General features: G+C 45.4%; 1 protein-coding gene across 1 annotated transcript in view; it reads right to left on the bottom strand.

The window, feature by feature from the left end:
* The window catches only part of FBLN2 (fibulin 2), a gene marked incomplete at its 5' end in the record, with an annotated part of 79,818 nt that extends 78,363 nt beyond the window's left edge, over nucleotides 1–1,455 (bottom strand). The window contains one exon of the mRNA XM_082487551.1: nucleotides 117–1,455. Within this exon, the coding sequence (XP_082343677.1) occupies nucleotides 117–1,455 (1,339 nt within the window). The remainder of the gene's footprint in view (nucleotides 1–116) is intronic.
* Between the last annotated feature and the right edge of the window lie 10,895 nt (nucleotides 1,456–12,350).

Raw genomic sequence — 12,350 nt, 5'->3', positions numbered from 1 at the left:
AAGTTTGCTTGATTTCATGCCCATGTGGAGCAATAAGACGAAAAGAACAGTGGATATGCACCACCATTATTATGAGTAAATGCTCTTTATACACCTACACTGGAAGTAGTTCTTACCTTCTGGTAACCTGGGGTTAGTGTGAATAGAGTTGGGGTCCCCATCTTCTTCGGGATGGTAACGATAAAGAGTCTGTGACTGCTTTTGCGAGGACTGACTACGGTCTTCCTTTAGAGCAACAGGAGGAGAGGTTGTTGCACTGAACTTTACCTTGGGGAAAGCATTTCCCTCGTGCGTTTCATGGGAAGATTTTGACCAGCTCGGCTCAGTTAAATTCACCTCTTTAAAGCCTACATACATGCTGTTCCCTGGCTCTTCTTTTCTGGCATGCTTTTTTATTTTAGAGTGGGGGCCTCTTTCTTGCTCATGCCTCTCTTTGTCCCCTTGCTTCCCCTTTGGTCTCCTCTCCAATTCCTCCAGGTGTTTGGGTGTTTCAGTGGTGGCCGTTGTGTGCTCCGGAGGAGCGCTGGTGGTTACTGGTGCTTCCTTAAGTGTCACTTGCTGGAGCGATGCTGTAGTGGTGCGAGGCACCCTCTTTCGCTCACTTCTTTCTGTGGCACTGCGAACCTCAGAGGGAACCATAGCCACTGGTGTGGTGAGTGGTGCAGCTGTTTCCTCGGTGTATGGATCGGCCGGAGCCAAAGCTGAGGGAGCAATGCTGGCTGGTAGGTAGTCATAATCCTCGCTTTGCTCTTGGCTGATGCTCTCTTGCTCCAGGTGGGATGAATAACTCCTGTATTTTTTTGGAGACTCCACCTGGGTGTTGTCTCCTTCTGGTGCCTCCTGGTCATAGCTGTACGGATCATCGTAGTGCCTCTCTGGTTCGCTATCTTCAGCATCTATCGGACTTGCAGTGTTTAAGGCGAACGCGTTACAGTCCGGAAGCTGGTAGCACATCAGCTCACCACCAGCATTCGGACAATGGCAAACCTTGCAGGGGGGCATGTGGAAGGTGTGCCCCGCTACATACTTCTGGCCCTCATGGAGGCAACCTATCCTCCCACACTGAGGACACCCATCAGCTGGCACCACCGCATCAATGCAGTTCGGGGGCAGCTCTGGGCACAGCATGAACTGGCAGCTAATCTTGCCTCCTCCTTTAGGGCACGAGCATTCAGTGCTTCCGAAGTCCACAAAGTAAGACTGCCCTTCGGGTACTTTGCCATTGATAAACCCCACGTTGACGCAGTCATAGTACTGGTAGCCTTCGCACGTGCAGCCATGCTGCAGACACGTGGCACAGCACTCGCCAGGCTCCAGCACATCCTCGATGCAGTTGTCCAGGGGCTGGCACTCCGCGCCTGTACAGTCCCTCTGTGCACGGGAAATGCCAGTCCACAGCAGCACAAGGAGGATGGCATTCAAACAGCTCAGCTGCCAACTCTGGTATCTATCCATAGTCTTCCCAAAGAAATATAGCTTCAGTCCAAACTTGCACTTTTAATGGTTTTTTTCCTAGAAGGCTGTAGATTCAGCTCCAAATCTGCAGTGTTTTCCCGAGTTACCTTTTCTCATAGATCCTAGAGTTATGAAAGAAAACTCTGTTAAAGACTATACTCAGCACATATCCTGTTAAACATTAGAGGTCTTTAAAAGTTGGGACAAAATCCAACATCTGGAAACCTAAGTATGAAATTAATCATAATGTCTTCCAAGCATTGTAGGCACTATGTTTGGAGCTGCATGCTTTCCCCCACCCCCGTTCTGAAAAAGAAAGAAAGAAGGAAAGAAAAAGAAAGAAAAAAAGCTTGTGACTGTTCTCTTTTGAATCTGTTCACAAAATGTACATATATTTCAATAAAAAGAAGTCCTTTATACTTCAATGGCTTTTTGTTAATCTTTCTAGCTCAAAAGAGAAAGATTTTTTGGCAGATAAGAAGTAAATACACAGTTCTTCCTCTGCAGATGTAAGTTTAAGATAACTACTCTTTATGATTTAATCACAAAGACCCAAACCTTAAAGATCTCTCTTAGACAAAACTTAGCCTTGAGACGTGAGAATTTGTCTGTACTCATCTTAACTCAAAATAAGAGGAGTTTTTTTCTGCCTCCTTCCCTTGCTTAGCAATCTTTTGCACTTCAGTCTTCGGCATTAACAGTCATTTTTTTGCCCCAGCAGCGCTAAAATAGAACTTCTTTGTATATTGCGGTTACTGTGTGGTTAAACATCATATTAGCTATCCTGTAATACATATTAGAGGCCGGATCCTCAGCTCACAGAAGTTGGCACAGCTCCACAACAGGCCTGTAGCGCACAGAGGGATAGACTCTGACTTCACTGGAGTTACAACTGTATATGCAGTGCAAGTCTGCACCAACTGAGGATATGCCACCATTGGCAACCACTTCTTTTATTTTTGACACCACCACTAACACTTTACAGTGAATTATTACACTATGAACAGAATATATATATATAAAATATATATATAAATGAATTGGCATAATAACACTTTATTAAAATGCATCGAGGAAAAGTTGTTTGCTTTTTAATTACTAAACCCCCTTGGCTGTAGAAAAGTTTAAGAGTTAAAGTAAATCCGCTGTTGTCCTTTATATCAAAAGCATGCTCAAAAGGCTACACAATTAACATGGAAAAGTAGTTAAAACAGAAAAATGTTTGCCTATAGAATTTTATAGAATTAGCTATCTGATTATTTTTCCAGAACCCCTCCCATCGTCAAAAAAATAAAGACCCTAAAACATTTATCTAGGGGGTAAAATGTAGTCACATCACCAAGAACAATAAACCACACACGCAACAGGAATCCTGCCAGAAAATTCATTCAGAAAGATTACTTCTCCCATTCAAACTGGGCTTCCAACAAGTCTGCTTCGGCACTGCTGGAAAGCGGCCAGGCCGTGGGAAAAGCGTGCCTGTTCTGATAAGATACGGACAAACTGTGCTAAGAATTTCCACAGTTCTGCCCTGGAATTTGAATTACTTCAGTACGTTGTACAGAGATATAATTCTTACAAGTGAAGGTTTTCTACTACTAATTTGAGTATATTAGTTGAGTGTGCTAAAGGATATTGAAGGAAAAATAAAATTGTGAGAAAGTATAATAAAGGCCTGGAAGAATCTCACTTTTTCACAACTGCTCTCAAAACTAGGATATTTCATATGAAGGAGAATTTTCAAAATGTGATGCTGAAATTAATGCTTTAGAATCCAGCCTGGGAATTAATAATTTATCCTACTTTCAGCAGCTTTTCCAGGTAATCCAAATTTGTAATTATTATGTAGCCTTAGCTGGGAAATAAAGAATGGAAGAACAATTAAAGATAAGCCGCTTCCATAAGGGTCCCCCAGCAGGATTTTGTCACCATCCCCTCCCGTTGGTACCTGCTGGCTTTAATGCTTCAGCGCGTGTAAGTCCCTTGGTCAAACTGTGTGCTTGCCAGAGCACTGCTGGTGGCAGCTGAGCGCAGCTCTGCCCTCGCCTATGCCTCCCTCTCCCCCACCAGTGCCTCCCCGGCTCAGAAAGCCCCAGGACCCCGATATGGGACGTTTGGGTGTCATAGCCCCAGGTTTGGCCAGCCTCCGTGTGCACGAAGGTAGGGCACAGCAGTGCCTTGGTAATCAGCACCTGCGGGGCCTGTAAAGGGCAAGCGTGTGTGCATCACCCACTGTCTATCCAAACAGCAACTGCCCACAGTCACCTACTGCTGTCCTGGTGCAGCACAGCCTGTCAAGTAAATATGACAATGGGAGGAGGACACCCCGTGAACGGTGTTTGCTGCCCTGCTTGTGCATTCAGGTATCCCAAAACAAGCAGTCACTTTGCAGGCATAAACTTGAACTCCCCCCGAATTACCTTGTAACCTGAAGCGAGAAGCAGAAAGTCAGTCATACTTTATATCAGCACGCCTATAAGTTAAAGCACAGCTGAGAGTTTATCATGGGACAGTCCTGTTTTCGTGAAAGGAGCTACTCAACTGCCCTCCCCTGTATGGTTACCTCCTCCCCTCCTCATCTGCACCCCCTTTCTGTGCGAGGGTTTGTTTGTTTGTCCAGGTTCCCTCGGGCTTTTCCTCTGTTCCCCTCCTTGTTCCCTTGGCTCTCACCCACGGGGAGGCCCAGAGAGCTCGCGGCCCCTCTCCCACAGCAAACCCTGTCCCTGCTCCCCGCCTCTCATGCTTTCTGCTCACTGCCTTATCAGTCCCTCTGTACCCCTTCTCTTTTGATCATTTCCCCACCCCTCAACCTGTGGCTTCTCAAGCTACCAACCTCAAACTGATAAGGCTGAAACCCTTATAAACCCTTTTTCTGTCGGTAACACCACAATCTTCCCTATCCTCAGGCTCACTTCATCAGAGGCACCTTGTTTCTGGTGTAATGATTCCAACAGAAGTATCTCTTTTTATTCCTTTAAACCATTACATTTTCCCTGCGCTTTCTCCATCTGTTCCCCACACCCATCGCTCCCCCCACCCCATAAACTTGCATATCAAAGAAGCAGTCTCCATGTCAGGCGCAGAGAAAACCAGCTTTGAGTGAAGCGCACAGACACAACTACCGAGCCCCACTGAGAAAACGCATCCCTCCAAACAGAGCGTGTGCGCTCTTGCCAGCCCACGCAGCTGATGTGCAACTGCCTCTGGATCTATGCCCTTCCCCAGTGCTGAAACGATGCTCTGGAGACAGCAGCTAATTACTTGGTAATGGCATCAAAAGCTGGAGCTGGGAAATAAAGGTGTCTATACCAAGAGGGTAAAAAATGCACTCTCTCTGGAGGATAGGGAAGTTTAATATCAATAGATATTATTGCAATAATTTGTTTCCATTAACTATTTTAATGCTTTCTTTAATGTCCTTTTACACCCACGGGGACAATATGAAAGGGCTTCACCTAAATGAGAATCAGGTCTTTTTACTCTCAGCTCTGTCCTTCCCCCACTCTTATCAATGTCATTGACTCTCGCTGCTCAGTTGGGTGGGATGTCACAACAAATTAAGCCCTGCACACCTAAAACAAAGGTCATTCAAAGTCTCTGTTGAAAGCTTTACAGAGCTCTACAGCAAGATAAGCCAGTGTCACCCCAGTCCTCATGCATTGCTTCATGACCCAGAAGGCTTCAATTTATGTCCTTTGTGGAGTTTCCTAACCTGCTGTGCTGCATGTCCCGCTCTCCTTTGGTTCAAGTGCTAACCCTGTTGGCTTCAGTGGGGTCGTACTGGGCCACCATTAAAGTAGCTGTTGCCGGTCGTGTGCACACAGTGCGTCCTGAGAAAGCGTGAGTGCCCCTGCAAGGGAGGGCCAATGCTCTGGATCGGGACTAAGTCCCCCAAAGTCAGCAGAAGCAAACTTGTGAGGTAAATCAGCAGTAAACAGAAGATGTTCAGGCTACAGACGAGTTCCCTATTCCTCAACTCCTTCTTTAAAAATGATTCCTAGGAAATTTGAAGCAAATTCACCTTATGGAAAACCAGCTTAAGAAAGTAAGAGTCCAAATGAACGGGAACTGCAGGCACACATATTCATGGAAAAGGAAATGAGAATGCTTCACATTGCAGATGAAACCAGTATCTGTATGACAGGACACCCAAGGCTAACAGCAGCAACCATCAGGATTATAACTAGCACTGGCTGAAAACCATCATATTCCTGTCTCCTGGCAGGGGAAGTGGGTAGAACAAAACAAGATTTCAAAATGCTTACTTCAATTCAATTTGGGGCCCAAAAGTTATAAATTCTGACATTTTTGCAAAACAATATACTCAGAGTGATTTACTTCAATCAAAGCCATAACACAAAGTCGAAAGGAAGAATGTTGACTTGATTAAAACAGCTCAGCTGTATTACTTGAAAATGTTGATGAAACCAATGTGTTCCCACAGATCTGCACATTTTAAATGTGCAACTTCTTTAAATTGAGAGGAGTATTTTATTGGGAGATTCTTTTTCCAGATGGTTTTGTTTCAGTGCTGAACCAGAAAGCTTATTATAGGTAAGCAGAGGTGACAAGAGGCACTTTCCTTCAAAGAGTTCACATGAACACCATCTTACTGTGTGAAGGCTGCCCCAGAGACAGCAAAGTAACTGCAGAAGGTGTGCACGTGTGGAAGAGATACTGCAGGATCAAGAGCATTATTTCAAATGTTCACTGAGTAAAAAGAGTCAGCCATTTATAAACAAAAAGCAATAAATAGAATAAATTCGGCCCACTGCAGAGGACAACACCTGCATGAGAATGCACTGACTTCCAGCTTTGAAGATGTACCTGCGATTTAACCAGCAGCAGATCCCTGCAAACAAGTTTAGATGGAACAATTCTCCATTCTACCTCGCAATTCCTCATTAACGTGCTCTTTGCAAGAATAGTAAAAAAAGAAACGCTGTTTTGATATACATCTCCTTTTGAACGGTGTGCAGGGCCAGATGCAAGCCTGATGGTGAGCAGAAGGAGGCAGACAGCCATGTGATCCTCCTGCGTCAGGTACTGGGAGCACAGTCCCTGCTGGGGGCAACGGCGGGGGTTAGTTACTTGGTTTGTCCATTAACCTACACCCGGGTTTCACGCATACAAAGAAAGAAGTCTGCCTCTGCACTAAGCTGTTGGAAAGCAAATGCAGCAGTGGTACTCACCACCTGTGCACAAAGCAAGTTCGCCAACCCACAGAGCTGCTATGAACCACTCTCCTGGTCTCCCAGTGCTACCCAGTCCAAACCGGCTCTCTGGGCTCAGGCTGTACATGACCAGGGACCAAACACAGCCCTGGCCTGTGATGCCGAATCTCTATCACGTTGGTGAAAGCATTGCAAAAAGCACAGTAGTAGGCTGAAGCGCATGTGCACACCCACGCTGGACAACAAGGCTAACAGATTTCGCCAGTCTGCGTATTTTAGCACTTCTCCCCAGCCAGACCTCTCTGGTCTGCTGCGGCTGCCAGCAGCTCTTAAATGGCTGCGGTCATAGTTTAGACTAAGGGAGGAAGAAGGGAGGGGATGGAAGGAAATATCAATTTAAAAACAAGCCCTTTTAAATGCAAGAGAAAATGGAAATCTGTGAGAGATCTTTCTTGTATGAAAAACACAAAACCCCCTAAGCCCAGTAACTCCTGACTGGGCTGTGCCAGCCAGTGGATTAGCTCTTCCTTTCACACCCTCTCAATCCGGAAACTTGTGATCTCACCGACCGCTGGAAGGGATTGCTGCTGGCTGCTCCCAGCCCATCTCGCTAGCAGAGGTAACTCAAGTGCTATTCGCCAGACAGATGAATGAAAAGTGGAGAAGGGTTTCCTTTACTGCTCTTACGCAATATGCAGCAAACAGAGCCAGCATTTCTGCCTGCTAATTAATGGAATTGGAGATGAGCTGAAGCCAGCCTTCTCATTAGGGGCACCTGGGTAGGGGAGAAAGGAAAGAGGGGCAGGATAAACCCCAGTGTAAATCCAAATTCAATGAGCTGTTTTTTCTTATCGAAAGTAAAGCACGAGATGCTTAGTCACTTCAGTGTTGTCAACACTCCAGTTCTTGGCAAAATCAGCCCATTTTCAGAAGTCATAGTTTTTGCAGGCGGTTTTCCTCAGGTTTATTTTCAATAAGAAATCGGTTACTGTTAACCCCCTTTTCACGGAAAAGCTTAAAAAACGGACATTTGGGAGTCTGGAGGGTCATTATCAAATTCAACAGAGAACTCAAGAGTGGGACAAGCAAGGAGCAAGCAGCACAGGATCAAAACTCACGCAGTTTCCCAAGAGCGGCTTGGATAAGACCTCCCTTCCCAGCAGAAGCGCCCCCGGACAGAGATGCTCCCAACGCTCTCCAGGACATTCCCCACGCTCAAATCCAAACAGGAACCTGACACGCTGCAGTAACGGAAAAGCATCACCCAAGGTATTTCAGCTGACGCAGCCAAGCATTAGCAATAGTGACCAGGCAGCTCTGGGACGTATTCTTCCAGAATGTGCAGCTTTTGAAGCCATTTTTGAAGTCCTGGAGAGTGAAGGCAGCCTTTTTCCAAGCGAATGACAGGGCAGAGCTGAGGAGGGGAGAATCATGTCTTGGGTCTACTGTGTCAGTGCTCCCCCTCGCCCCAGACCAGCCCAAAACATCAGGGCAGGTACTTGGCTCACTGAAGACTGAAATTCTGTGTCATTGGGAGTCACCACTGCAGCGGATCCAAAGTGACTCAGTGGGAGGATGGCAGCTGCAGAGGAGCGAGAGAGAAACGACTCACATGGGGGAAAGGAGGCGAACAGAAACACTGTCCCGCCCAGCGCACGTGGCTGGTCCTCGTCCCAGCTCTGACACGCTGGCAATGCAGAGCTCAGCAAAGGGGCTGTGCGTGGCTGGGGGGACTAGAGCAGCCGGAACACTCTAAGTGCACTGCCACACAGGCTGACAAACCAACTAAGAGTCCGTTTCCCTCGGGACGATGCAAGTGCAGTCTCCATGCACAGGAGGCTCAGCATGTACTTGCAGCCTGGCCAGGGTCATGCCACTCTGCTGCAGAAGGAGCCTATAACTTTCTTTTTAGCGAAAATAAATGGTTATGTTATTGATACACTTTTTTTTTTTACATCACCAAGTTTCAGGTGACTATATATGCGTCTCAAAAACACAATGAAATAATCCAGCTATTTCCATGACAGCTAAAAAAATCTGGGAAAAGATTAAAGCACACTCAGCAACAGCCATTCAAAAACATTTCCCAAGGCACAGCCAACAAAAACTTGTCAAAGCTCATAAGTTATGAACTAATTTGCGCAGAGAGAGCTCTTTTGGCAGCAGGCAGGCAGAGCATGTCCCTCAGCGCTGCAGCACCCCGAGCAGCCGCACACACGTGGAGACAGCCTCAGGAGATGTGGCAGCGCAGCTCCAGTGACGGCCCTGCCCCAGGTGCCATCACCGGCACCGGTTCAATGCTCTGGGCTCAGATGGACACTGTAAATACTGGAAGCTGCTCCAATGAGTGAAGGAAAGAATTTTTTCTCATTTACTTAAAGTGCTGCACTCCTCCCTTCCCTCTCAGGAAGAAAACTAATCCCTAATTTCCGTGATGCTCCCCATTATTTAGATATTTTTTTCGTGGGAAAGCATAACTCAGTCAAGCAGACCATAACTCTGTACAGTCTCATAACCATGCTCCTCAAAAAGCACCCTTTCAAGGTGCCCAATTACATTTCTCTCTCTCCTCCTTTCTTTCCCTAATCTTCCCCCAGGATACTCCAGTCCTCTGCCCCTTCCCTGTGTTACACAGAGCTCACATATTATCAGGACTGATGGTGACTCTCACCAAGGAAAAAACCAGCTGCAACCTCAAGGACAGTGGTATGCAAAATCTCAGCATCTCACTTCCACTCCCTCTGCAATCCCCTCTCCCCATTTCTTCTTTCCTCAATGAAATGACTATGATGCTACTTAGAACTTTCTGTAAGCAATAGAATCAAGCTCTCAAGGGTTGGTTTGTTTTCTTAATCTAGCCTTCTATTACACACAAGTCCTGCCAGCACTTTGAACCCCACTGCCCAAAGCAATGACCATCAGCAACATAGGTCTTCTCCTTTTGTTGAGAAGCACATTGGTTGGACCATCTGGGCATTAAAGAGAAGCACATCTGGATACTACCTACCTATTTCAGGCAGCACTTTTGGAACAGCTGAAAATTAAGATTTCCCCACCCCCACCCTAAAATACAAATTAGACAAAATAAAGCCTACTATTAACTGACAGCTTAGCAAGTGGCCTTTCCTGCCCTGTGCACTGCCATGTGCCAATTTGGAAATAATTAACAACTGTTTTCACTGAGGGAAGACTGAATGGAACTGCAACAGAGTTTTCCACAGCCTACCTGTGAGGCAAAACTGCTCCCCAGCCAGAGGTGGTTCCTCCATCACCTGGACTTCAACCTCAGAACAGAAGAATTTGATTTGAGACTCTCCAGAGTAACTCAGAGGGGTTTGCTTCAGTCTGCCAATTTATTCCAAATGAGTGTCAAAACAAAATGTCAATACAGTAACTTTGTAGTAAATAATTTTTCAGTAAATGTGTCCTGGCCTTGTCATTGTCATGGTTAATAGTGAAATGCTATCTGCTGATGAGGTGAAAAAAAAAAATAAATGTATTGTACAGTGAACATTTTACAGTCTCTTACTAATTTGGTTCTCAGTTTCTCCGTGACTTTTATACAGAGCTCTGTCAATGTACCTCTTTTGCTCCACAACACATACAGTTGCCGTCTACAATCAGGATTTCCCTAGGAGTAGGCTGTGAATCTTGACGTGTTCCCCTCAAAAGGGACAATGATTTTTCACAATGTAGAGAAAACCTCACAAGGACTGAAGATCAAACTCTTCTGCTTTTTATGACTCAACAGGATCCAAATCTGTGCCTCAAGAGAGTAAACGTGCTCTCAGTAACCAACTGTAGCAACAAACCCATTTCTTTCATCAGCAGTACTCTGCTCTGCAGCTGAGAAAATACATCTTTCGCTCTCCCAGCTGCAGAACGCACCTAGCTGAGACTTGCATGAGAGTAGGTGAACTTCTGCACACCCGCTGTCCTGCCTGTGCTCTGGCTCTTAAACAACACTTCAAGACAGCACACAAGGCCATCGCTGTCATTGATCCATACAGAGAAGGCATTCTCTGCCCTATTCCTCTAGAGTAAATCTGGGGGGAAAAAGTGGAGCAGGAAGACACTATATCTGGTGGATAAAATCCTAGCTCAGATCTACCATCACAAGCACACCATAACTCCACCTCATGCTTCAAGGAAACACCTCTGTCTTGCATCACTGGCATTGAATTTTCTTCATTACAGTACATGTTCTCAAAATTTTTCACTTACAAAATTTTCAGCCCTCTGTGTAGCCCTGAGCATGTAATTACTGCTGGAATCATCCCAGATTTGATAGTTCCACCCCCGACAGTGATCCTAAAAGTTTGCTGTGCTCCAATCTGAAGATACAATCTTCCTGTTAGAAGGGACAGGAATAAGCAGCGCAAGAAGAAACAACTCTCCTGACCACTACTTCTACCTGTAAGGCTTATCTGGAGTAAGCCTGCCATAAACCAAAATCTTCAAGCTTCGCTGCAGGACAGGTTGTGTAGGACGTCTACTGCCAGTTCTGTGCCTGAACCATGGATACAGAATGAAATGGACATGTTAAAAGATACAAGGGTGGATGCATATCCCAACAGAAACTGGTACCAGTATCACTAAACAGTCATCTCCTTTGCTGTGCCACCGCTCAGCCCCATTTCTTGATTTTTCAATCCTATCGTTTTCTACAAGCCATGAAGGAGATAGGGTTTAGAAATCAACTCCATGAAGACAGGCTGGGTTAAGGAACAAGCCTTGTAACTTTGTACTGAAAAGTGTTCAGCTAATTAATCTGGTTGAGTATCTGCCCAGATATTCTTTGGTATGAAGAAGAGGAACTCGGATTTATTTCAGCACTCACATACATGTCCTCTCTCCACCCACGCCATGAGACAATGGACTGCAGACAGAGCATATCTGTAGTAAGTGGACTGGATGTACCATGAGGCATATTGCCAATTATAAATTAATGAAGTCCAGAAAAAGCAACAATGATCATTTCTCAGGAACAGTTTCCTCTCATATGGTGACAAAAGAAATCCCATATCAGGGTTATTGCATATACCAATTAAATTCTTTAGCTAAAGCAAAAAATTATTATTTTAATGGAGGAGAAACTAGAACATTTGGTTAAAATGTTCTCACAGAAATGTTAATTACCACAGGCATTAAACAAACGGAAATCAAAGCCTACCATTTGTTGAGCACTTTGAAAAGTTTTAATGCAAAAAACGGGCTGGAAAGAAACCTTCAATTTTTCTTCATGAATGAAAGCAAATCCCTGTAAATGAAGCTACATCTATCATGCTGCTAATCAGTCAGCAGCCGCAGATGTAATCCATCAATCAAAACCCTTCCTGCACAAACTTTCCATAAAAGATAATGGAATTAATTTGGTTTGTTGGATACCGAAATGTGAAAAGATGCCTGCTCTGCTATTTCCTCTCAGAGCCTATCATTCAGAGACAACAATAATGCCAGATGTAACTAATAGAAGTTACCCTTGCAATACCTCCCATCTTCCCCCCTGTGTTCATTCTTTGCTGATCCTCAAAGACTGTGAAGGGTGGTGGTAGGGAAGTTGAGAGCTGCTGTGTGACTCCCAGTTTGGGAAAGTAAACTGTCCTGAGCCTCACCGGCTGGGCATGAGGCTGGGGAAGGCTTTGCTTCTCGGAGGCCAGTGAGTCCTCGAGGTGATGGGGTCAGGGTCCCGCGTGCCCGGCACACACATGCTGCCTGGGA

This window comes from Vanellus vanellus (assembly GCF_965231255.1).
Source record: "Vanellus vanellus genome assembly, chromosome: 9".
NCBI lineage: Eukaryota > Metazoa > Chordata > Aves > Charadriiformes > Charadriidae > Vanellus > Vanellus vanellus.
The sequence above is the reverse complement of the archived record's forward strand: the minus strand, read 5'-3'. Positions and strand labels throughout refer to the sequence as shown.